Below are 27,368 nucleotides of genomic sequence, written 5' to 3' on the forward strand. Positions count from 1 at the left end.
CAGTTGGCTAACAGAAACGGCATCTAATGTGATCACCCTCCTGAAAATATCCTGGAGCTATTATTAAAAATAAATGTGCCCAAGCTTTTTAAGGAGCCAGCTAGCTAAATACTGGATTATATTCTTTCCATGCTTAAGACTACATTTACTATAGTGTGGCCAAAATATATGTGATTAAAACTCTTCTAGTCAGTTTAATTTCCTGTGGCTTTTTATATATCTATTGTTCATAGGAAGGATTGTAAATTATTGTTGCAGCCCCAGAAACTCAGACCAAAGGGCATGTCTCTGACCTAGTAGGCAAGAGGTGTGTTCTCTAAAACAATACTTTTATACTGTAATCTTTTAAACAGAACTGTAGTTTCTGGCTGGGAATAAAATGTTTATTTCAGAGATGCTTTGCCTACCATAATGATTTATTTGAGTGGTTCTTAACTGCTTAGATTTCCACTTTTCTGTTTAGTTATAAATTTGCAGAAAATAGGACAGGTGGGTAGCTGTTTAAGGAGCCACTGCTTTTCTCAACCCACTCAGATCCCAGAAGGGTGGCCCTAAATAATCAAGGCACCAGCAAAGATCCCTGCTGTAAGCAAAAATTTATGAATGCAGGTTAATTGATTGGCTTCAGGCCTGAAAAAAGTGATACACATAAACATTGTAACTTACTTCTAATTTCTTGAACTCCATCAAACCCTACTGAAGAACTCTATGAATAAGAGTATTCATTAAGATTGACATAATGGGTTGAGAATGGGCCAAGAATAAGTGGCCCTGATATTTGATCCAGGTTATTCAACCAGAGCTGTGAGACTTTCAGCAAAACACTTAACATCTCTGGGCCTCAGTTTCCTTGTACCTAATGTGAAGAGACAATCCTTGCTCTCATATCTAGATATAAGAGTTTATCCTTCTAAGATTGCTTAATTAATACAAAATATGGATGACCACAAGGCAAGAGAATGTGAAAATCTTTGACTCCATATAGTAAGTCCTCTCAACAACTGACTCCCTGGCAAAAATTCTCATACAGAATAAAGTGCACAATAAACATTTGTTGAAGTACAATTAAGATTCTCCTTCAAAATCTCTTCCTTTCCTTTAAAACCTGTTAATATTAATATATGGAAAGAACCTAAATGTCCATCGACATTTAGATGAATGAAGAAGATGTGGTGTAATTATACAGTGGAGTACTACTCAGCCATAAAAAAGAATAAAATAACGTCATTTGCGGCAACATGGATGGAACTGGAGGTCATCATTCTAAGTGAAGTAAGCCAGAAAGAAAAAGAAAAATACCATATGATATCACCTATACGTGGAATCTAGAAAAAAAAAAAAGACATAAATGAACTTATTTACAAAACAGAAGCAGACTCAAAGACATAGAGAACAAACTTATAGTTACCGGGGGAATGAAGGTGGGATGGGATAAATTGGGAATTCAAGATTTGCACCTACTAATTACTATATATAAAGTGGATAAACAACAAGTTTCTACTGTATAGCACTGGGAACTATATTCAATATACTGTAGTAACCTATAATGAAAAAGAATATGAAAATGAATGTATGTATGTATATGTATAACTGAAACACTACGCTGTACACCAGAAATTGACACAACATTGTAAACTGACTATACTTCAATAAAAAATGCAAATTAAAAAAATTGTTAATATTAATTTTTAAACTTCTGATATTCAATTTGCATTTTGTATTCAGAGGAAAAAAACAAAGATAAATAAAGAAAATTAAATTATGACCCTTCTCTTTGACCTCCTCCCATCCCTCCCAACTCCCACCCTTCTTAGGGTAAAAAGGTGATAGCTTAGAATCTATTTTTCCATTCTTTCTCACACAAACACAGTAAATACATTCACACATAGCTAAGCTTTCTTTCTCTAATTTTTTAACAGAATGATTATATTTTTATACCCATCCATTATTACGCTGCAACTTGCTTTTCACACTTAACAATAGACCATGGACACAATCTATCATTTTTGCTGTTGCATAATATTCCGTTCATGGTTGAAAACCAATTATTCAGTTATTGCCCTATTGACATTACTTTAGTGTAAAAACAGCATTTGGAAATGCAAGTATGCATACCATTGCACTTAGTTTTTATTATATAGATTACCAAGTATTGCTATACCAAAATATATGTTTAATTTTAACCATTAGTGATGAATTACTTCCCAAAAAGGTTGAAGTCACTTTATCACAAACAATGAAAGAAAGTGTCCATGAGTGGGGTCCTCAAAAATTTCTTGAAATTACTACTCTTCTTAGAGATCAGATTTGTGGTTGCCAGAAGCAGGAGTGGGTGGGGGACACCTTTCATGAAGGGGGTCAAAAGGTATAAACTTCCAGCTATAAGATTAATAAGTACTTGGGATGTAATGTGCAATTTGACTAAAATAATTAACCCTGCTGTACATTATACATGAAAGTTTTTAAGAGAGTAAATCCTAAGAGTTCTATCACAAGAAAAAAATTTTTTTCTTTTATTTTGTATCTATATGAGATGATGGATGTTCATTAAACTTTCTGTGGTCATCATTTCATGTGTATGTAAGTCCAATTATTATGCCATACACCTTAAACTCATACAGTGCTGTGTGTCAATTATATCTCAATAAAACTAGAAGAAAAAAGTAAATGACTACTCCTTTTGGTTTTGCACAAATTGCTTTATTATTTCTTTAATTTGCATTCCCTTGACTTTTTGTAAGATATCAATATTTTCAAATATTATTGGCTATTTGTATAACCTCTTATTTAAACTATTTATCTATAATTTATACTCTGTATTCTATGGAGTTGCCTTTTATCATAAATTATTAGAAATTCTTTGTATAATATGAGGAAATTATTTTTCTATAATGTATTAAAGATGTATTTTCCCAATAAATCTTTTGAAGGTCAACTTTTTTGTGAGAAATCTTATGTCTTACAAAAACCAAATTGTTTTCTATCTAAATATGACTATCTTTTCTTTTAAGGCTGTAGAGTTTTGTTTTTCTCTAGAAAGAGCTCCTTAATGATTAAATCATATAAAATTCCTTTCTTCCTAAGCTTTCTAATTTTTAACACTAAATTTTAATTTATTAGCATTTAATTATGACATGATAGATTTTTTTACACATGGATTATCAGTTAGAACAGTATCATATTTCAAGCAAGCCATCCTTTCTCAGCGAAATAGAATGTCACTTTACAATAGGTCAAGTTCCCATGTATACTTGTATCTGTTCTCTAAACCCTTCAGTCTGTTCCAATGACTATCTGTCTATTCTGATGCCAAAACCATATTGTTGTGATTCTGTGGCTTTACAGTAAGTGTAAATACTCAGAAAGATGCTACTTCACTATTCTTTCCTCCTACCATAATTTTCCAGAATATTTCAATGATTTAGCCTTTTTTTTTTTTTTTTTTTTTTTTTTTTACAGTTTAAAATCATCTTATCTGGCTTGAAACAAAACAAAACAAGACACAAACATTATTGGCATTCTGATGTGAACAGTATTAGGTGTGTATGTTAACTCTGGAAGGACTGACTTGTTATGGAATTAAGTCCTTCCATCCAGGAAGACAGTCCATTCTCCATTTGATGCAGTGCAAAGATGAGAACAGGATGGACTCTTGGACAATTATTGCTTGGGTGCGAACTCCAACTCTTACTCCTTTTGTAATCTTAAGTAGGTTATTTAATCTCTCAATCCTCAGTTTCCCTGCCTGTGAAATGGGAACATAATAGCAGTTATCTGATAGGGCTGTAGTAAGGATTCAATGAAAGCAACTCCTGGAACTTGATAGGAACTCAGTGAGTATTAGTCGTCCTTATTATTTTATTTCCTTGTATAAGATTTTATAATTTTTTAATGGTTTGATTTAAGCAGATATCAAAGACCAGCCTATCTTCCAAAATAGGTGAGAATGATGATTAAGACAATTCCTTTTACTACAGTTTAGTAAAAAACCTATAAACAGGCAACGCTAAGAGTACACACTCTAGTAAAGCTATGTGTGGGCACAGTCGGGGGATGCAGGAGGGTTCCTTGTGGTGCACACACCAAGACTGGTGGTTTTGGTGATCTGAGCCAAAAGAGGACTGTGCCACCTGAGATGCCGAGAACTGCGGGCCTGTCTGTCATTCTGCTTCAGCTGTGACAGCTGGGGATGTGAACGGGGCCATCACAGCTCAGAGGCTCGTGCCATCTGCAAAAAGATTTTTTGCTGTGTCAGTTATAAAACTTAGCTATGCCTACGTTTTATCCTTATTAGTCCTCAACTGTACTCAAAACTTTAGTGTAACAAATTTATAAATTGACTTTTTCCTAATCTGATTTTATGTTGAATTTTTGTTAGCAAAGGCTGCTGAATCTTACAAGTTTTTTTTTTTTTTTGAATCAAATCCTTACATTTTTGGAATCAAACCAGATTTTTCTTAATATATCATTCTTTTAATATACTGAATTCAATTTGCTAACATTTTATTTAGAAGTTTCTGGGTCTATAGTCATAATATGAAATTAGTTTATAGTTTTACTGAACTATCTTTTTAACGTTTTTGTAGAGTATTTTTTTTACCAACTTTATACAACGAAATGAATTTTCTTAAGTGACTGAATACCAAATCAAAGTATGCGGCTCTCACTTTGTCAGAAAGCACAACCTCTTTGCCACTATATATTATTTTGTTTTCCTTATACTCAAATAAGATATTAAGAATATGAATTCAACATGCAAGTTTCCCTTCTTAAAGCTCACATCTATGCCAAGTCATAGCACACCTTTTTACACTTGCTGAGGTGCCACTGTGGGCTGCTTTCTTGCTGGCCTGAGTATGTGAAGCTTCCCTGTTTACCCTATTACACCGCAAGTTCGGAGGGTGTGGTGGTGAAAAGACCGCCTGGGGCAAAGCAGGAAGAACCAGGGTGCCGTGGCGGTGCGTTTGCTCTCTACCCACTGGCCTGGTGGTGGGTGTGCTTCACTCCCCTTACCCTGAATTGTTTTTGCCTCCAAGTCTTTTTCACTCTGAGCATTTTATATATTTATCATGTTGCTTTGTCTAAAATGTATGTTCTGTGAAGGGAGGATTTTGTCTTGGTCTCCACTGTATCGTCCGTGCCTAAAAGAGGCACTCATGAAGACTTACAGATGCTCAATAAATGTTAGTAGAACTGAAATTATTATTATTGTCGATAATATTATTGACAATTTTCTTCACCCTAATATTTGGAATGACTGTGATAAATGTTGAAAACATGTCTTTACCAAGTCATAAGTGACCATCCTTCTGTTGTTCCCCATATTTTACCTATTTGCAACTTTAACTTTTAAGTGTTATCTTTTTTAAACATTTTTTATTGATTTATAATCATTTTACAATGTTGTGTCAAATTCCAGTGTTCAGCACAATTTTTCAGTCATACATGGACATATACATACTCATTGTCACATTTTTTTCTCTGTGAGCTACCATAAGATTTTGTGTATATTTCCCTGTGCTATACAGTATAATCTTGTTTATCTACTCTACAATTTTGAAATCCCAGTCTTTCCCTTCCCACCCTCCGCCCCTCTGGCAACCACAAGTCTGTATTTTATAAAGAGAAATCATTGTATTAGTGCCACACTGCCTCTGTTTACCAGATAAGCTATGTCACTCGAACATCTACTTTGGCAGTCTAAAGACCTTTCTGAACCTAACTGAGCCCATAATACTGAAGCATAAATATGTTGTTTTAATATTATTTAAACATATATAATCCAATACTAGATTCAGCTGAATATTCCTGATGACTCTCTTCATTGATAACTTTTGATTTTTCTAGTTATAAATAAACTGAGAAGTAATAAAGGTGTAAATTTAAAAAAAAATTATCACAAGTGTACAATGTCTCTATTTCAAGCACCTTCTTAGAGACTTTAAGATTCCTGACCTGGTGAGCACCTGTGAGATTCAGCTCCCAAGCCAAGCTAATCCAGACTTGACTTTAACAGGCTGACAAGCCATGGATGTTTCATTCCTAGATGAGGTTACAAAAATCAAAACAGGAAGAAAAGAAAAAAAAAAGAAAAAGAAAAAGCCAGGCACCTTGTTTTGAATACTTTTGATCATCACTTATAGATGTTGAATCAAGTAGAATTGTGCATTGAGCCATCATTTTTCTGAAAATATTTGTTATCTTTCAGATCTTCCTAGTTCTTACATTTTTGTTAGAAAGAACCCAGAAAAATGTCCATTAGCCAGCTTTGCCTTTGTGAAGGGACTGTGTTTATGTCACTTTGTATTGATTGGTGCTGCCACCAAATTTTGCAAAATTCTCTTAGGATTAAAAGGAAAAGTCATTTCAGGAATGATTAATACCTCTAGGTTAGTTTGGGGTTTTCTTTTGGTTTGTGTTTTCTTTGAATGAAGAGCAATTCTTAGGATTACCCAATTCATACAATAAACATCATACATCACCTACTTCCAGTGAATTTCCTTTTAGTGTTTTATCAACAGAATTCTATACACTTGTGATATTTCTATCAAGAAGGGATGTTGCTCTGACCATTCTCATGTTGAGACTAAATAATCTAGACTTTAAAAAATAGATTTTAGTTTGTTGGTTAAATTTAATTTCCTCAGCAATTTACACTCCTCAGCATCACTTAGTGTTTGCTTTCCGTGAGGGAGGGAGAACACACAGCATAGATCCACGGAATAATTTTAACAGATGAACTTTGCTGTTATGCAAATGTCCTTTGTTTCGTGCTCCGGTGAGCAAGCTACCGTACCAATGCTTTTGGCAGTAGTACAAGACTGAATCCATGGAAGCATGTGTGTATTTACACAAAAGAGGCTTCTAAGCTGCAAAACTCCCTCCTGTTTGGTTACACTAATTTCCCTTGAATGAAGTTTGTATGCAAGCCAAAACAATGGTAGTTACCCTTTCCTCTGGAGCTCATTCCCAGAAGAATGAAGTGAATAATTGAACAGCTTCTAGATAGCCCAGGAATAGGCTATTTTTATTTCTTGCCCTAGCATTTTGATTCTTTGATCATTCAAAAAATCATAATATTTGTAACTGGAGCTTTTGTTAAAACGCTAATCCTTTCCTCCGTAATTCCCCACCTCTTCTCATTTTCTGATCTATTTAAATCTGACGTGGTGGTTAAGCTAAGCATCCCATGGTGGCATTCAGAGCATTTCAGGTGTGTGAGGCAAATGGAAGCATCTCAACAATATAATTAAGGGGGTACAGGGAGAAATGAAAACCTGACATCGAATTTAAGATGGTTTGGGCCAAAGGCCAAAACCCAGTTTCTCCAGTGAACGCCTGAAACAACAAATGTGTACGTTTTGTCAGTAGATGGCTCTGTTCAACACAGAGTCGCTCCAGGGTAGATTTCCAAGTCTGCGGAGAAGACAGAACACTCTGTATCTTACCTTGGCTGCGTCGGGTCCTAGCACATCCACCACAGGGGGCTGCACCCCAGCGGGCCGTGAGGGTCTCGTGGTCACTTGTCCCCAAGCACTGCTGTTTGTACCTCCATTAAGAGTGCTCATCAGTATGCGGTATTCATAGTTTGTCCACGGGCTAAGAGCAGACGTCTTGTCGATGAACCTCATGGGATGGCTTCTTGGGAGAGTCACCAGGGCAGTAACCTCTTCTTCCCCTTGGACTCTTCTCTCAATTGTGAAGTTCTCCACCAGGCCATTGGGATGGGTAGGGGGTTGCCAAGATAGAATCACGGATGTTGGGGTATCGGAGAACAGCTCTGGACTTGGGATACCTTCTGGTGCATCGGGGAGTGTCCACACAGCCTGGGACTCTGGTGAGAGGGAACACCCTTTGGAAGTGCAAGCTTCTACCTGAAACTTATAGGCAGTGTACGGGCGTAAGTGGGTCACTGTGCAATTAGTGACATTTCCAGAAGTTTTCAAGCAGAAGTGGCCATGTTGGAAGATGTTGTAATGGGTAATGACCCCGTTGCACTTTAAAGGATGCTGCCAGGTGACCAACACCATTCTTGACTTCACATCCAGAAGAATCGGAGGGTCTATGGGTCCAGGTTCTATAAAGAAGAATAAACGAAGAAGTGATTGCTTTTGGAAACTTCCCGTATCTTTCCAAAACAAAGCTAAAATGAGTATTAACTCTCCCACAAGAGTATGAGATTGACCTCTTGGCAAAGGCCAATAAGTACCTGGAGAAGCATCGTATAGACAAGGATCATTACTGGCTTGCTCTTAAACGTGCAAGAAGTACTTGTTGAACGTTAATGAATTAAATTATCATTTTCTTTTCTAAGAAGGCTTTATTAAAATCCCTCCTTTTTGTGAAAGCTATGCATTAAAAATATCACAAGAACTTTTTTGAAATAAAGATGTTAGGAGAGAAACATACAAGAGGGCAGTCGTAACCAAAGTTCTAGCTTCCGCTGCATTTTTCTGGAGCTGCGGTAACTAATTCTGATCAGCAACACTATCATAACAAACCTGCGTATTTCACGGCCCAGTAAAACCCTTCAGCATCTCTCATTATCTATTCCGTATTAGGCCTGGCTCTGTCTACCACTCTAATCCATGTGTTGCAATTTATCCACTCCCTGTCAGTATGACAGGCGCTTTTTGCTGTGACGACTGTGACGGAAGCCGCCGATTTAGCTCTTTCACCTGCTGACAAATAAACAGTGCACGTTTCTGACCTTCGGGTTAACAGGCTTTACGCTTCCCCCACTCAGCACTCTAACTGATTCAATTATCATAAAGGTTCAGGAGGCTCCATGAATACTGAAAAAGGCCCACCATATGCCTGCCTAGGTGTTGTGGAACAGCAAATGTTCTGCAGCTCTCCAGAGAAATTCCTTAATTGTAAATAATTTCACCATGCGACACACTCAAGTCACCTTGAATGCAAACCCCTCAGCCTGCGGAGGCAAAGTGTTATTTAAGCTTTACTGGGCTGCGTTAAATTCTGCAGTTTGAAGGGCTGTTAAGTTTTTCAATTGAAATTTCATTTAAAATGCAGGTGCTTTTTATTATATCGAGGCTTTACTGCTCTCTGGGTACAAGCAAGAACATGGTGCAATAACACAAATCTGGCTCAATCACTGATCAGTAACAGCTGCAATTCCAGAACATTTAGCATTCTTATAAACCACGGCCCGAAATCTATAAATTGCTACAGCAGATCAAGAAAATGCTATGTCCCCCTTTCCTGCCCACAGCAATTTTGACATTTATGAGAGTTTTCTGTGAACATTAGATTTTATTGAAAATCTTTAAAAAAGATATACTCGGACTTAGTAATTGTTTAAAACAGTGTTGATTATGTGAGTGTGAGTGTGTGTGTGTGTGTGTGTGTGCGCGCACAACTGAGGGTTGCTCCCAAGGTTTAAATTTGAAATGCAATGGCTGCTTCGCAGAGCAGGTGACTACAGCAATAGCTGGTTGGATGCCTTTTCACACAACATGATCCATGTATCTGTCACCAACTGGACTGATGGTAGAATCATAATTACTTTTTGAGAGGAAAGATGTTACAGGGCAGGAACCCTGAAATCAAGCTATTTCTGACAATTTGGTAATGCATCCTATTTGAAGAGAAAAATCCTAAAAGTACAGTGATCTTGAGAGGGATCACAGTTTTCCCTTTGAGTCTGTTGTTAGCTTTCATTTTAAAGCTTCTGTAAAGCCGCAGTGACGCGTCTTAGTTCTGCTCTCCGTATCAAAATAGGAATACGGAGCGTTTCTTATTTATACTTGTCATCTAGATTTGGCTGTTTCCCAAAGAAAAGCAAGCACAAGTCTTGTAAGATACCAATGTTGTTCCATAAAACTAAATCCTCTGAGATTGAGGTCCATAAAATCAATGGTAGAGAATCAAGGCTTTGAAGTCTAACCCTAACTCACCCTTCCTCGCTCAAAAAAGAATCATATACACTTAAAAAAAATCAGACTATTTTCTATTGGGGTTTTCACCAGGGACTTGCATAATTATTCCTCGTATGTGCACTATCAAACTGCGCTTCTTCAGGGAAAGTAACAACGATGCAGTTTATGCTCTGCTATGATGGAGAAAAGCCTTTTATTTCTCCTGAATATGATGACAGTATTCTCGGGGAACTATCTAGGGTAATGAGATGACCTGGCACTGCAAGCCCCCAAGAACACAGCCTTTCCTTAAAGATGATCTCTTATCTTGGGAAAGAAGAAATGTACAATTTCAATTGCATGAATTTTTTTTCCCCCTTAAAAGCCAGCATATGTTTTATTAGCTTCCTCGCTCTGAGTAGGCTCCCTGCTCTTGGTGCAGGAAGGGTCCTTAAAGTCCGTGGTTCGGAAGCTGAAAGTGGCTTAATTAGCTCCTTTGGCTAAGGAAGTGTTAAAACCTGACTCTTGGCATGCTTTCAATTTCAGGCTTTAAAATGATAAGCCGAATCATCTAATTCTATATACAAATCAACCGGCGTGCTACAGCATGGTTGAAAGGGTCGCCACAATTATGTAAAACATGAGTAATAACTATAATTGGGGTAGTTTGCTAATACAATAAAAAGCTCTGAACATGAGAAAAGTTATGCTCACAGCAGTAGCTATCACTTTCTAAAGTAAGAATTCATGGATGAAATGACATGAAAAAGATGGTTATAAAATTTTAATGGAATGATAAAAGGCAAAAGTCAGCCTCTCAGCTGAATTCTTAAAATCCCTATATATCACAATCAGCTCCTTAACTGTAAAATCAATGTGGAGTATAACGTGTTGTCAATGCGGCTGTCACTGGAGGGGAGGCTGGGAGGTGGGACAGCCACGCAGCTCAGCTGGCTCATGATGAAAATGCAACCGCACAGCCCTCTCCGTGGGTGTAACTGTTTAGAGAACTCCCCTCCTGGAGCCGGGAACAGGAGCATCCTTTCTGTTCAGATCACAGATTCATATTTCAGGCTGTTTCATTTCAGCATTAATAACAGAATATAGTTTCCTTTTGGCAAATGAAATCATCTTTTATGGGAAACGATTTTGCCCATCAGCTTCAAAAGTTCAGCCCCAGCCTAAAACAGAGTAATGAGCTTATTCACCAAGGGGTCTGCTTGTTTATTTTCATACTCGGGTGTGTATATTGGGCAGAACGGGTACGTGCGTGCGGGGGTCTGAATGACTCACACCTGTAGTACGTGTGTAACTTTTTTCAGTGGTTTTCATGAATCTTTTATAAATTGTTTGCTACTAGAGGTGCCCAGGATTGCTCAGTTTTCCTGGTATTTTCTCACGATTGCCTTGAAGCAATTATTTGTCATTCTCATTAAAAACTCACTTGGTTTAAATACTCTTTTTTCTGTAATATTAACTCTGTAAATGAATATCCTCTAAATTTGCCAATGAATTAAAATCAAGGTGGCAAATATATGGAGATATCATGATAGAGAACAATATATTCCATGCTAATTGTTCATGTGGCCTTTGATAGTCACACTGAAATGTTAGCAGAAGAGTAGAATGATGGATTCCATCCTGTCTTTAATCATGAATTCTTTTATCAATTTATTGTTTATACCTCAGCTACTTCCCACACGGATTTTTGACGGCTTATAATAAAAGACTTACATAATAGGACCAATAAAATAAAGATAAATGTTAATCTTGGAATGAAGAGGGTACACAATTCTATCCCAAAACAAATAATAAGAACAGGCATTACATTTTGGCACAAATACAAACATTCAGCTTCCCAACCACTGATAAAATTGGAAAAGGGCTGTGCACCATGGCACCATTACTAAACAAAAGGACCGTCTGAAGACTAGAAGATGGTTGACTCCGAAACAATACTATTTCACAGTCTGCAAGGGGGTGAGCCAATACTGGGGAACTATTTTCTCTATTTCTCCTGAGACCGGGACAGTAGAGGAAGGCGAGTAAGAATGCTTTGACTTCCAGAATTGGGGCATACTGTGCAGTGAATTGTTACGGATTCTTCCCTGAAAGTGTGGGGCAGAAAATCACATGTGTTAATATGAGAATTCATGAAGGCAGAAAAAAGTCCTAAAAGAGCCGGGGATTCCAAGTTTGGAAGAGCAGTGGGGTTTAAGTGTCCCACGCAATTCAAGAGCTCAAGAGGGAGACTGAGGCTGAGTGGAGAAAACTGTTCATTCATCAAGCCCTATCCTTTCAAAGGATTTTCTGTGGGTCACTTTTAGCTTTGGATCTTGGGATATAAAAATGAGAATATAAAGATAATAATAAATATTTGTTTTCATAACTTCTGGAAATGCAAGAATTTGGAGGGTGGAATCCATGCAAAGTAAGAAAACAAAGTAAGTAGTGACCTGCAAACAGAGCCACTTTGCTCTGAAAATCAGCAGATTAAATGATTTACTTTGCATCATGGATCTTCTGTTGGGGGTAAAACAGAGACCCACATCACTGTGTGAGAAGATACACATGTCAGTATTCAGAGGTGAATATTTAAAGCAATTAAGAAAACATCTTTGGAACAGAAAAGCAAAACCATCAATTAGCACCACTGAACTTAAAGTTCACATTTCTTCATTAAATAAAATAAAACCTATAGATACAAATGTGTGCCATCCTCACTGAAAAAGGTTTCTGTTTTTCTTTCACATGGAACACTCTTAAAATGCAGGTTGACTTTAAATTCTAAAACACACTACTAATAGGATCTTTCCCATGCAACATTAGTTTTAAAACTTACATACTCTTAAGGGCACAGATACATTTATTAAATGATTTGGAAAATCCTGCTCTAGAAGTATCCTGATCAACTGACCAAATTTCATTTCACAGTTTTACTTCCCCTCCGTGTGACAAGGACCCTGTGTTTTACTCATTACAGGTTGTGAGAATAAGAAGAAAACATGTTTTCCTTTCGGAATTCTCTTTCTGTATATTTATCCCCCTTTATTTTGAAATAGCACATGGTTTTTAGCAGAGGACTTTCTGATTAGAACATTCATTACCCTGGTCAAGACAGCTCATGTTGAGTCATAGGGAAACCAGCAGGCTGCCTGTGACCAAGGCGACAAATGAGGGTCACTTCTGGAATCTCTTTCTCTTACATTTGCCTCTCACCCTCACCCTCCTTGCCTCATACTCAGAGGCTGGAACCACGAACAGGACGCCTTGCAAGATGCCCTCCTGGCCCCATGTGTCAGTGGACACCTATAGCAATTGCTTTTTACATCTTCTTCTGGACCAGTGATGAGGAAGTAAATCTGAAATCTGATACTGAAGTCAACTCCAAACACAACTCATTCCCTGTTCCCTCTCCTGGTTCCCCTCCAGGAAGGCTCTCCTGATGCTCCATGCGGAGGGAAAAGCTCCTGCTCCGGACCTGCTCCCGGCTCTAAATACCCTACGGTTTTACTAGATAAAGACATCTTTATCTTTAGACATTCTTGCTGGACAGTGGATGCTTCAAGTAAAGAAAACTGCCCTACGCATTCTTGTAACTTTCACATCTCTTTCAGTCCTTCCTACATGGCAGATACCTAGTCAAGGGGTGCTTGGTGGAGTTTTCATGGATTTGCTTACATGAAACTCTTCTTAACCAGTATTTCAACTAACAGTTTTTGGGTACCTGCTCTATATCACACCTTCCACTAGGCACCAGATATGCAAAGGTAAATGAGACTGAACCCTAGGTCCTGAGAAGTTATAATTCAGAAAGAGATATTAATGGTACACAAGTAAATACAAACCAAAATTCTAAGGTAGCAATGAGGAGGGAAGGCTTCACAGAGGAGGTGACATTTGAGCTGGGGCTTGATGGGTGAGTACAATTTTGTCAGACAACATAGAAAGCAGAAATGTATTGTTAGATACAGATTTCAATTAACATTGCAATGTCCTTCAGTCTTACTGCAGAAGAACCACAGTTGCTTTGTAAATGGCTATGAGAATCTCAAAGATGAATAACATGGGAAAAATGCTCAAAAAATGCTGATGAGAAAATTAAAGCAAGACCCAGATACTACGCTGATTCTCTCACTGCTGCATCCTTTGTTCACAGCACAACTGTAAGTGTGGAAAAACTAACAGTAAGTCCGATTTCAATGAATAAAAACAGTGTGTTAGTAGTACTTAAAAGCTCATTGTGTGGGTAATAAGACACATCTTTCTAAATTTAGCATACTCCAGTCATAACTTATGAACAGTCTGTTAGAAAATAATGAAACATGAAAAAACTGTCTGAGTAAATCTACAGAATAAACTGTTCAAAGTCCACAAATTTTGTATAATAATGCCTCTTTGATTAGTGGCTAAAATATAAATGAGGATTTCTAACTACAAATTTAGTGAATGATTCAATTTTTAGTCTTTTAAAAATATATGACAACTAAATGATCAGTTCTAGAAGCAATTTGACTTTTTGGTTTTGTTTTGCTTTGGTTTGGAGGTAGAGAAGTGATTTTTAGAAAAGAACTCATTTTCATTAGGTTTCTCAAATGGCTTGTGTATACAACATATGTTTGTTGTTAAAAAATGAAATAAAGAGATACTCCATATTTCAATTCTGTTAGCTGAAAAACCTTGCAAAAAACAGATTATCTGACTTCCAGTGGTCTAGGGAATCCACATTTTTAAAGAAAAGTGGGTTATCTCATATTTTACACAGGGCAGGATTTTAATAAGGCAAAGGAGCATTGCCCATTTAAGCTAAAGTTGGAAGAAAGTATCCCTTCCAGCCAGCTACCATTTCTACATACATACACTGCCTGGAAAACAACTGTAAACACACTGAGAGAGAGGGAATAATAATATACTCCAGAGTGATAATTTTTTCTAATGAAAAGATAGCAAAAATTTCAATGGAGCGCTAAGTGTCTTCATGCTATCAACCACATGCTCCCCAGTCTAACACGACCTTAGTGCATTTTTACAAGCCACAGACATGCATAGGTGCTTGGATTGCCAACAGCATGTTAACAACAAAAAAATCATGTGTTGTTTGTATTTATCTGGTTGCAAACAGTCGAACACTATCCTGACCAAGTTGGCTGGAACAAACATCCTTTATCAACACAAGTTTAACAGGATTTAAAATATTCATAGGAAATGGGCATTATTATTATTTGGCATCAGCACACTAGATTTTTTTAAAATGCATGGAACTGGAGATCAGTAGCACAGTGATGTAAATGATAAATTATTCGGGGAAAAAATCTATTAAAATTCCTCATAGCCTTTTTCTCTGTCCACAAGAACTTCTCTTTTCACCCAAGCATTTGTTTCTTTGGCCAGAGTTCATTTCCTGCCTAAGTGTCTCCGGCCGTGTCACAGCCTTGATGAAAATCATGCTCTCCACTGTATCACATTAAAAATACTGCTATTGGTGACTTTTTTTTGGCACCAGAAAGTTTTGAGGGTTTGGCTGCTGCAGAAAGGCACCTATTGACGGTCTGAAATTTAAATGTGGGCAGGAGGTGACTTCTCTGTTTCATTCTCTAAGGTGGTATGTGGAATGTCTACTTTGGGAATTACACTTTGGTGAAGGGGAGGTGCTGGTCAGGATCAAGTATGAAGTGTGACTCTGGCACGGAGCTGTCAGCCTGGGTGGTTTTATAAGCAAAGCTTTGAAGCCTTGACAGAAAAACTGCTTGTACCCAGTGCCAATCACTCAGTCTTTGTCAACACAATTGCACATCCCTTCAGAGCTGGCATCCATCTCCACTGACACCCTAAATATATAGGACACTGTCATCATGTCACAGGGGTGAGAATGTGCCGGTAACTTAACCTGGAGGGGCAAACGCCCAGCCTTTGGCCCTTTGCTGATGTGTATGACGCCACAGTCTGCAGGTGAAGCAGAGGGAGGAAGACATCAATTGTTTCAGGGAAAGGATTTCCATGAAAACGATGACTGGGTGTTATGAGTTAATCTGTATAACAAAGTGTTACTAATTCTTAATGAAGGAAGATGAAGGGTTAACACTATTCACTTCAAACCCCAGCCCTAAACATCACAAAAAAAGGCAGTAGCTCTGTGCCTGAAAATTCTAACTTCACTAAGTGTGTAAGTCTTGTTTTATGGTAAGATGAGGCCGGAGATAAGTGTGCTCAACCCTATTCAATAAGGATCACCGTTGGGGAAATCCAAGTGTTGCCCTCTTCTCTGTGGAAACAAAAGTTGTGAGTGCCAAATAAAGGAGACAGTTTGCTCCTCTTCCACTGTGGCGTTCTACAGGCATTCCACCTCTGCAGTGGGCTGAATCATTATTTTTAGTTAACCTTTATTGAGTGCCATCAAGCATGTTATATGTAAGAAGGAGATTAAAAATCTGTTTTCAGTTGTTTTTTTCCTTAAAAAATGCTTCTTCAAAAATCTATTCTGAGCATAAGCTCTCTTGTTCATAAATCCGTATACAGTTGGTGTTCACGTTGCCAGATTCCCCAGAGTGCACGTAATGTTCTCCCTAAAAGGGGTGTAGGTGCATTAATGCTTTCTGGACCTTGGGTGTCGTTTATTGCACTGTGCTGATAATTTACTAAATGGTACCCTTGAGACGAAAGGACTGGATGTGTCCTTGTAAAGTACCTAACTTGCTCCCTGGGAGTAATTATGAATTGGGAGAAATGGATGAAGTATTATATATTATTGCTCATAATGGCTTTTTTTAAAAAAATAAAGTAAGCATTAAGCAAGGTAGATAGTTCTGATTCAATCTCACTTGATGTCTTATTCTCACTAAAATAAGATAATTAAGGATACTGTATACATAAAAGAACCTGTTTAATATACAATTGATATTGTTTCAACTACCATGCCTTTTGAGATTAATATCTAGCCTTTTGAAAGTCACTTGAGTCCTCATTGAATATAGAGCCAGAATGGCAGCTGGCCAACAGAGCAACATCCTCTAAGAAGCCTCTGATGAAAAGACTTGACAAGATTAACCCTAAAAACCTCACTGTTCAAAGATACAATGTCCTCCTTCACTCTGTGCAGCTTGATTTAATTTCTGACTTTTCTAAAAACGTTATACTTTCATACATACACTTTTTTAGAGGCAATTTGTACAAAACTAAGTATTACAGTCGTGTATTTATTTTTGACATATGTTCTAGTAAAAACATATATATGCAAACATAACTCTTCTGTGAAAAACTAGAAAATTCTCTGTATTTGTTGAATAAAACAATCGCAATCTACTCTTTGTAACAGACACAGGATCACTGCCGTCAGATTACACTCCTCTATTCTGGGGGTTGTCTTTCAGGTATGAGGAAAAGGATAATGGAATCCGTTACCAGAAAAAGGTGTAATGATGCTCTAAGCATCCTGATAAAGGAAGCTTTGTATCTTATGTTCTTCTGCAGAGAACACTTGTAACATTTGGTCACAAAGTACAAGAGGATACCCTTTCTCTTTCAGGACACTTAGATGTCCCCTAAAGGACTGAATGGGGCCATGTCATAATTTATAGTGAGTTACCTCTTCCTGTCTCTTGGCCTAAACCTCCAACCCTCCAAGCCCACATTTTCCTTTCTGGAGACTCTGACGACTCTGGCTCTGGTAAAGATTACTGTCACTAAACACCAAGAAAATAGAGGAGGCTCATTTCTTTGTTTTGGAAAAACTGAAGGCTTGAAGACTTCCTAGTGGAGAGGACATTTGGCTGTGTGTTGTTCAGACCACTTACTGTCCTCGGCAGTCATGAATGGAATCCAAGAGCTATGAGCACTGCCAAATCCATTGGAAGCAACCACCCGAAACTCATACTCCGTGTACGGTTGGAGATCTCTCACTTCGTAGCTTAACAATGCAGAAGGATTGGAAAATAATCTATATTTGAAAGAAATGTTAAAATTAGGATGCTTTAGACATTTAAAGAAGTAAAAAACAAATAAAATCTTATTGTAAAGAATTTTCAGGGATACCTAAAACCAACACAACACTGTAAATCAACTATACTTCAATAAAAATAAATTTAAATTTTTTGTTTAATTTTTAAAAATTTAAAAAAATTAACAAAAATAATTTTCAGGGGATGTCAGTATACCTTTCAGTACTCCAATTTTCTGTCATCACATGGTATCTCTTAAAATAAGTAGCCATTGGGCAAAGGCTTTGTATTATTGCATTTATATGAGATGTAGATCCTAGTAGTATTGAGTAAACTTTTGTTTAGTATTGAGAATGGCTGCCCCGTGGAATTTGTAGAATAAATTTCATAATTTTGTAGCCGTAGTCAGCAGGCTTTATGGGGTTCGGATGTATGCCTGCTTTTGGCAATCTAAGTGCTTATGAAAAGTTAAGGGTGAAGACATCTTATTTTGATGCTATAAAAAAATAAAAATAGTTATTTCTGCAAAGCAGATAATTATCTTCCAGGATATTGCTTTGTGGGGGGAGGGGTCCCCACTTTTAAAAGGGGGGCTTTACTTGTTGCAAAAGAGAACTGCCCTGCAAGTGTTCAGCAATTTCAGACACAGTCAGTTTACGTCTACGTTGTACAACCCGGGTGACAGTCAGGAGGGCGGACGGGGTAGAATGCTCACTCTTGAAGCCCACGGCTAGAGCCGCCAGGCCTCATCTGGAGCTGGTATCTGGGAGAGCCGGGAGCGCTGTGACGAGCTGGTGTAGACCAGACAACCTGAAGACTGGTTGGAGTGGCAGATGAAAGCCTCGGAGGCAGCACGCCATCTGGAGCTGTCGAAAAACACAGATGAATTAGAGCAGAGAAAACCGTGGAGAACATATGCTGGATGGAATCGAAATGCTCCGTATACTGGAAAAACTGTTCCTCGGGATCGACAACAATGTTAAACATGGTCCATTTAATTTAACATTTTCATTCCTGAACTACTCTACTTCCTTATTGTTCATTTCAACACAATTACATTAGTACTGCAGTCCTTATGAGGCAGCCCCAAACAGCAAGACAAATGAATACGCAGCACATCCCCACCGGTACTTCTGTTTGTCTAATGGAAAACACGGAGGGGACTTAGTGAAGCACATACCGAAGTACCTTTTTAATTTAACTCTTTGCTCAACAGGCAAGCGATTGAAAGGCAAGAGATCCCGATCTGATCTTTTATTCCTTCCATCGATGTCACCCATTGTCTCCTTAATCACATCGCTACTCACGGATGCAACTGACTTTTTTTTTTTGAAAAAGATTTATTAATGTTTATTTCTTTACAAGAAAAATATACATAATTGGCTGAAAGTAGCACATTCCAGCCTTAATTCTCACCTATAAAAATATAAAAACTAAGCTTCCTTCTTGGTGAGTTTTATGCAGTTGGTTGCCCCTTCTCACAATGACACAGCCCTTGTTCAGATACACTGCAAGTTGGGGCAGAGCCCTTTTCTAGTCTGGTTGAATCTCTGGCAAATTCTTCCTGAATTCAGCATACTTGCTTGGTATAACCTATCAGGGAAATCTCTTTGGATAGCTCTAGAAGGCTTAACAGAAACGGGTGAAACTAAAGCCTGTCCTATTAAAAAAATCGGCAAGAAGGCTCCGGTTATTAAATTAATTTTTCCAACAGGTATAACCTGAAGGAACCTGTCATATCACAGTGTATTCCAAAGATAGTCAGAAACTCAAAAGCAAATTCAGCCCAACTCTGTGGCTTTAGGAAAATCACCAGACAACTCTGAGCTGGTTTCTTGTCTTTACAAGAAGGGGACACTACCTTTGCCTTTTGCAGAACAGCTGTGACGATCAGAGACACTGTAAATAAAGCACTCTGCTTCAGGGCCTGGTAATTATTAATTGTTAGCTATGGTTGTTACTATATTGGACTTATCTGAACTTCCTTAGCATAATTTAAGTGCTATTATAATGCAATTTTTAGGAACATTTTGATTATTAGAAATTCTTTATGACCAAGGATTAGTAGAGGCCACTGGTGGAGGACGAGAAGGAATCAAAATAAGGAAAACGATTGTCAGGGTTCATTTTCAACTTTCATTTAGACATAACCTGACGTTGCATATGACTTATACACTCTCCAATTCGGGAGAACCAGCCTAGGAACCACGAGGCTGAGGAACGGCCAGTGCTGAGAACGGAAGAATGAGATTCCATGTCTCATTGGTCTGTAGTAAGGGTTCCAAGTTCACCAATAACTCGTGAATTCATTCAGTAAACACTGAGCCTCTCCTCTGAGCAAGGAGCGTTCTTTGTGTGAAGGGATGACAGCACTGAGTCAGACAGCCATGGCGCCTGACCCTGTGGAACTTCCGGGAACGGAGGGAGAAAGCAGCGAGCAGACAACGAAGATCCTACCAGATGGCGGTCAGTGCTCAGGTGACAAGTAAAGCAGGGGAAGCGAAGAGACATGAAAAGAAGGGTGCATTTTGGTTATCACACAACAATTCCCATAGCTAGGAGAGCCACAGGAAGAGCATGTGCGATTCGGTGACCTTAAGCAGAGCCCTCAGTGACAGAAGGAAGTGGACGGGAGAATGTCTAGACGAACAGCGATCCAGCCAGAGAGGGCAGTCGGGGCAAAGGCAGCGAGGACGGGGAAGCCCTGGCTGAGCGTCAGGAACAGTCAAAAGACGTCTCTGTGGCTGAAACGGACCCAGAAGAGGGAAGCGAAGAGTAGCTAGAGAGATAGGCAGGGTCTAGACAGACAGCCCTAGGGGTCCCAGGGCTGGGCCTTAAAAGTCACAATAAGGGCTTTGGATTCCATTCTAAGTGGGGTTGGGAACCATCGCTAATAAAGGGAATGTCATGACTCTAAACTGATAAAGGCCAGTCTGGGTGAAGGGAGGAGTGGAGACAGGGCTGGAGATAGGAGAGGCACCTCCTGTAGCTGCCCAGGCTAACAGAAGACAGTAGCTTAGGCCCCAGTGACAGCAGCAGAGAGAGTGGTGTATTTTGCGGTTCAGCTGAGTGAGGCGTGTATTGCTCACAGACAATAAAGGCGTCAAGGATGATTCCAGTGTGCTCAGCCCCAGCACCCAGGTGGATGGCACCTGGAGGAACACTGAGGAGAGAAATGGGTTATGGGGAGATCAGGAGTTCCCTTTGGCGGGAGAGTAGAGTGGTAGAGTGCATGCTTAGCATGCATGAGGACCTGGGTTCAATCCCCAGTGCCTCCATCAAATATAAAAATAAATAAATAAACCTAATCACCACCCCCAAAACAAACAGAAAAACAAAAAAGAGTTCTCTTTTGTCCATATCACATGTAAGAGGTATATTACACAACTTTAGTGTCTACACCAAAGTTGGATTGCAGATATGGGTCTGGGTAGGAATGGCGGATCGATGTATATGGTATTTAATGGCTGAGGCTTGATGAAATGAACTAAATAGTGGGTGTATATATAGTGAGTGTGGAAGCGGTCTGAGCACTGATGCTTGGATGCACTAAAATTCTGAGGTGGGGGGTGGGGGAGGCTTTGCAACAGAGGGGACTTACAGGAGTGATCAGTGAGGTAGGAGAGAAGCTATGAAAAGGTGCATCCTGAGAGCCAAGTAAAGAGAGCATCTCCCACAGGAAGGACCGATCGATTCTGTCAAATGTGCTGAATTTAAGGAAGGAGAAGACTAATAGTTAAGCTATGCATTTGGCCAAGTGGACGTGACCTTGCCAAGAACAGGCGCAGTGCAGGGTGGGCGAGGCAGTCTGATTCTGGGAAACCCAAGAAGAGACATGAGAGGGAAGGGGATGAGAGGACAGAGTGAGCCTAGAGACTATTGAGGGGTCCTGGTCTAAAGGGGAGAAGACAACGAGGCAGCACTTGGCCAAGCTTAAGGTATCTGAGGAAAGTTTTCTAAAAACTGGGGGAGGTCGCAGCATTTGTATACTTCTTGGAATGATCCAGAAGAGACTGGGGGAAAAGATAACATAAGAGAAGGAAATATACTTAATCGCCAGAGCAAAGCCCTTGTGTGCGCCGGTGCGCATGCAGGGAGCCAGGGCATGCGCTGGTTGAACTGAGAGCTGGTGCACACTGGCTGTGGGACAGAGCAGGGACAGTCCACCGTGGTGCAGAAGTGAATGCAGACCAGGCTGCAGAGCAGAGTGAGGTAGATGTGGTGATGAGAAAACAGCAAAGATCTCTTCGGATGACTTCTGTTTTCTCAGGGAGCAAAATAAAAGCAAAGGCACCTGCTCCTGAACTGAGCCAAAGCGTGAGAGTGAACTGGATGCCTGAAGAGAGAAGAAATGGTATGAGGTCATTGTCTCAGGTTGTAGAAACGGAAAATACCTAGGAAATGCAATGAGACTGTCCTGTCCAGGGCCAGATACCCAGTAACTTAACTATAAATCTTTGGTTTGAAGGGCATTCATTGCTAAAGACTTTTAAATTGATATTTTTATCTGCAAACATGATTGGTTACAACAATGATGATTTCTTATTTGATATATATTCTTTAATTGATTTATAACAAATGCACACATAGAAAAAAAGCCCTGGCAAAAAGTAAAGTGCAAATTGCATATAATGTAGAACATATAAAACTGTACCTTATTTGACTGTTTTTTGTCTAATTTTTCTGTCAGGGAATATAACATCCCTGCCAATCCAAATTCTGAATCTGCATTTCATGCTAAGTCATCAGCATGAAAAAAAATTAGAGTTTTAAATATTTATACCAAAACTCCTTCAGTGTTAAAAAAAAAAAAAAGCTGTATTACTGTGTGGTTAACAAAAAAGGAATGCCCCAAAGATGCTTCCTCATAATAATAAAGTATCTTGACTTTTTTTGGGGGGGGGGGTGATAACAAAAAAAAAGTGCTCCATTAAATTGGTCACACTATGATTATACAAAATCCCAAAATATTTCCAGAGTGGTCATCTTAAATTATTGACATAGAACTATTCATTCTACATGCTCTTAGTAATACTGAATTCTGGAAACCTTTTTTCCCCTTTGGTTAACCCCTTTTATCCTAGACCTATTCCTCTGAGGGTCCTTAGCATCAAAGCAATAAGTGGAAACCAGCTATAATTTCACCCCTGGTTTCTTAACACAAGAGCTGTGTACCTATCAGCTTGATATATTGTCTCCAAGATGCTATGTTGCTCAAAAAGCTTCTCTCAAGTTTAATATGACCCTCCCGGGGCAAGCACTCCACAGACAACCTCCTGAATCAACACATCTTGTCCAGTAAATACTAATTCTACACGGCAACTAGATAAAACAGTCACCTCAATCCATAAATTCAAAGGGAGTTTTTAATAAAATTTCAAATTTAACCTTTTTTGGAAGGTGCAATGAATACAAAACATTAGGCAATAAATTAAATCCCAGATTGGACTCGTCTGGATGGTATAATTTTTTGAATGTATGATTTCATTAAACTTTTAAGTGCTATATATTTGTGGATTCTTCCCTAAAAAACAAACAGAATGCCGCAAACCTTGGCTCCATACAGATTTTAAAAACTCTTAACGGGGAGTTCTAAAAAGAAAAAAAGAAACAAAACACAAAGGCTTTCTTCCTATGTGGCCGGTGAGTACATACTGGCCAGAAGAGGAAACTTAGAGAGAGAAAATGAATTAAATATGCTTCTCATACCCACCAACTTCTCAGGCTAGCCTACCATCTCGTTTCTATTGCAGTGTGGTTTTAGGGTGTGTACGTGTGTGCATTTCAAAACACTGGAATAAAATTCTGCATTAAGATATCACAGAAGTCTATTGTCTTTTGTATTCAGTTCAAAACTGTAATAAAAGATACTCAGTGCCGCTCTGCACAAGGTTCTTTGCAGGGGGAGGGGAAAGGGCAGGACAAATAGAAAGGGGGATTAGACCACCTACTTTATATTTAATAGATAAGACATGACTTAAATAACTTAACACAGAATGTGGACACAGCATAAAAGGTATTCAGGAGTTTCAGAAGTTAGAACCTCACATCCAAATGGCTTTCAGGAGAGCAGGTTGCGGAGAGACCCGGTCATGGGGCATTGTTACAGAGTTCACACAGGGCAATGATACTCTCAGCCTAATTCCAGGGCCTAGGACTCCCGCCCCCTCTGCCTGTCCTCATTCCGAGCAAACATGATGCTTTCTACTGCTGTCCCTTGAAATGCAACTTCAGCCCAAAGAGCTCTCCCACTTCAGAGATTAGGCTGCTGGCATCCTCATTTAGATTTCCCTGTTGACATAAGAGAAAACATGGCCTTTCATCTCTATGCATCCTGCCGGCACCGCTGAATAGCCTGGCACGTATTCAAAACCCTTGGATTAAACATTTTCCTCTCATTTTCTGAAATAGCTACATATGAGCGAGGATTTTAAATTCTAGCTTCCAGAATGGAAAATTAAAGTTCAGACACATATATTGAGTCGTTGAGTCATAAACAAATTGAAAACAGAAGGCAAGACTCAATTTCCAGTCACTAAACCATATGTCATTAAAAAAGATATTAATTATGAGGAATATGCAGATGTGCAAACAAATGGACAGTCAACCTTGAGCACAAGGATGTACAAATAGAGCAGCATTAAATAGTGACAAGTAGGTTAAAACAGATTAAATGTTCACAAAAGAGTCTCTCATAATAGCTAACTTTTTGAACACATACTGTGCGCCAGATTCTTCAACATAATTATTTCTAATCCTCAGAATTACAGGTTGAAATTGTACTGTTATCTCTCTGCAGTATAGATAAAGAATCTGAAGCTCAGAGGTTACATATTTTATCTCAAATCACAAAACCAGTGACTGGCAGAGTCAGCTTTTAAACTGGGACTGGTTAAGTTTCAAGAGCGTGTTCTTAATTTTACAGCACAAAACACTATATTATAGTAGGTGATTTATGAAAGAGAATAAATATTAAATACCTTAAGTAAATAGGAAAGAAAGTCATCTACAGTATGAAATAGATTAGTTTTAGTGAAGGCTGGATTTATTTCCTATCCCAGTCATATTCTTAAACAGTACTTCCCTGGTCTTTTTTCTTTATCACAGCAGGGTCTCTATTTCCTTCTCATCCACAAGGAACCTCATGTAGAAACTACTAGTACAAATTTGCTAGTTCTCAGGAATTAGTCAGAGCCCACAGAAATTCAATGAAGTGCAAAATGGAGAGAGGTCTTCATGATAGCGAGAGAAACATTTTTAAACTATAAATGTTACCTACAGGTATGTCATGGAATTGATCTTTGACCATAGAATCGTGAAAGCATTTTACATTTGGAGTGCAGATAGCTTAAACACCACGAAGTCTAACTTCCCACCGAAGAAAGGATTTTTGCCTAAAGCATCCCAGACAAGGGATATTCAGGTGTCTGTTCATTACCAGTGACAGGAAAATGGCTGCTCTGTAAGTCGCCCCATTACATTATTTTTCTCCTCGTTGTAATTCTGTCTAAGGTAGAATGAAAGACCATATTATTTCTACAAAACTTAGGATAAATATACTCTTTTGTCCATATCGGGACTTTCTGAGAGTGGAACAGGGTACCATAATTAACTAACTGGGATGCACTGAACTGCAGTAGGAATAAATTGGGGTGATCTCGGGCAGTGGGTCCAAGTGGTTGTTCATGCTAATGACACTGAACTCTTTAGGACCCGGTCTGAGTCACACTGGCCTCTGAGGACAAGCCACCACAATCATTACAGGATAGAACTTCAGGCATTTTTAACTAGTTCTCTTCTCCACTAAATTCCCCCATTTCCTCCTAAACATTTCTGCTCCCTCCAACAAGCTTCATCTAAGTTGATTCCCCACCTGCAGTCTAGCCTTGTCATCTGATTTGGATGTGTTCCAGTTTGATAATGTCCCTTTCAAATGATCAAGCCTTGTTACCTAAACACTCCCTGTGCATTCTGACCAGGGCAGAGCACAGGCAGACTCTGACTTTCCTTCCTTCAAGTGATGCAGCTGAAAACTCACTGAGCATCTTAATGTTGGCCTGCTTGATATCAGAGTTCATAGGTGTCATGCAGATTGGCTATGTTGTTGACTCAAAACGGTCTTTGGATAGCTAAAAATGTCAAATCAATGAATTTTTAATCAATATATAGACTCTCAGAGGAATGTTATTAAAGAAGTAAAGTGTTTAAGTAAGTACCGTTGTCTCCAGAACACAGCTTTGTATATGAAAGGTGTCCCATAAAAATGGACGGATGGACAAATAAGTGGATGATGGATGAGCTGGCAGGAAGAAAGATCTGCAGAAAGAAATCTTTCCCCTACAACCCTAACAACTGTTAGGATCCAGGTCCTATTCCCATTTACAAATAAAGGCCCAATTACCTGAAAATGAATCATTTTTTCAACATAAAATAGATTAATTGCTTGGAGGTTACTAACCCAGAAAATACCAAATTAGATCTGAAATTCCACTCTATAATACACTCATTTAGCACCGATTTCGCTCAATGTCCCTGTTTCACAGATGTGAAAACTGAGGTCAGAAAAGTTAAGCAACACGTCTGGAGTACATGACTAGCATATAGCATCCTGTAGTTTCCCACCTGTCTCTTTTGTTTCCAAGACCATAATTCATCTCTCAACACTGTGCTGAGTTTTTAAGTCTAGACATGGCTTTTCTCCAAAGTACACCAAAGTCATGGTCATGTAAACTGCTTGAGAGAACAGATCTTGTTCCTTTCTTTTTGTAAACTCTGGAGCATTTTACAAGTTTTGAGAATTCAGTATTGCTCATCAAATAAATACTACACAAATGCTAAAATTTAGTTCTTGCAGAACGAAACAGAGCCCCCTTTTAGAAGCATGATTTCATCTAGTGTAAAATAACATATGTTCATGATAGAAAATTAGAAAATTACCAAGCAAATGAAGAAAACATTTATCTATAATTACACCACCCGGAGATATCCGTTGTTATACTATTATAGACTCTCCCAGGTCTTTCTTCTCTCTATATATATAATTAAAAATATATATAATATACAATTCAAATGCTTATGCTGAATATTTTTAAGATATTATTTTGTAAACTTTGTTTGCTTGACAACGTGTGGTGAAAACTCCCCATGCCATTACATAGTCTTGATAACATGACTTTTCAAAATAATTGCAGATAACATTTTTATAAATGTAGAACATTTACTTAAAGCTGATATTGATTGATGTAGAATGATATCCTTTTCACTATTATGAATAATATCCTGACTATCCTAATAAATGCACCTTTTAGTTTGCTTTTTGGAATTGTTGGGTCAATAGGGATGAATGTTATCATTTCAGATATAAGTTGGCAGACTGCTTTCCAGAAAGCTGTGTTTATTCACATTTCTATAGCAAGGTATGAATGGTCCATTTCCCAGTATCTCCATCAAAATGAGTATTTTACATATGTGCACCTATATACATTTAGCACATAATAATGTAACTACAGCATTAGAAATGTTATTATATAATTATATGTTATATAATACACATAAT

The 27,368-nt window shown here is 38.4% G+C and overlaps 1 protein-coding gene across 1 annotated transcript in view; it reads right to left on the reverse strand.

The window, feature by feature from the left end:
• USH2A (usherin) overlaps positions 1-27,368 on the reverse strand; it is a 642,834-nt gene that overhangs the window by 213,562 nt on the left and 401,904 nt on the right. The window contains exons 38-40 of the mRNA XM_074351610.1: positions 18,528-18,678; positions 17,669-17,811; positions 7,449-8,077 (exon numbers count right to left, since the gene is read on the reverse strand). Of these exons, the coding sequence (XP_074207711.1) occupies positions 7,449-8,077; positions 17,669-17,811; positions 18,528-18,678 (923 nt within the window). The remainder of the gene's footprint in view (positions 1-7,448; positions 8,078-17,668; positions 17,812-18,527; positions 18,679-27,368) is intronic.

This window comes from Camelus bactrianus, chromosome 23 (genome assembly GCF_048773025.1).
Source record: "Camelus bactrianus isolate YW-2024 breed Bactrian camel chromosome 23, ASM4877302v1, whole genome shotgun sequence".
NCBI lineage: Eukaryota > Metazoa > Chordata > Mammalia > Artiodactyla > Camelidae > Camelus > Camelus bactrianus.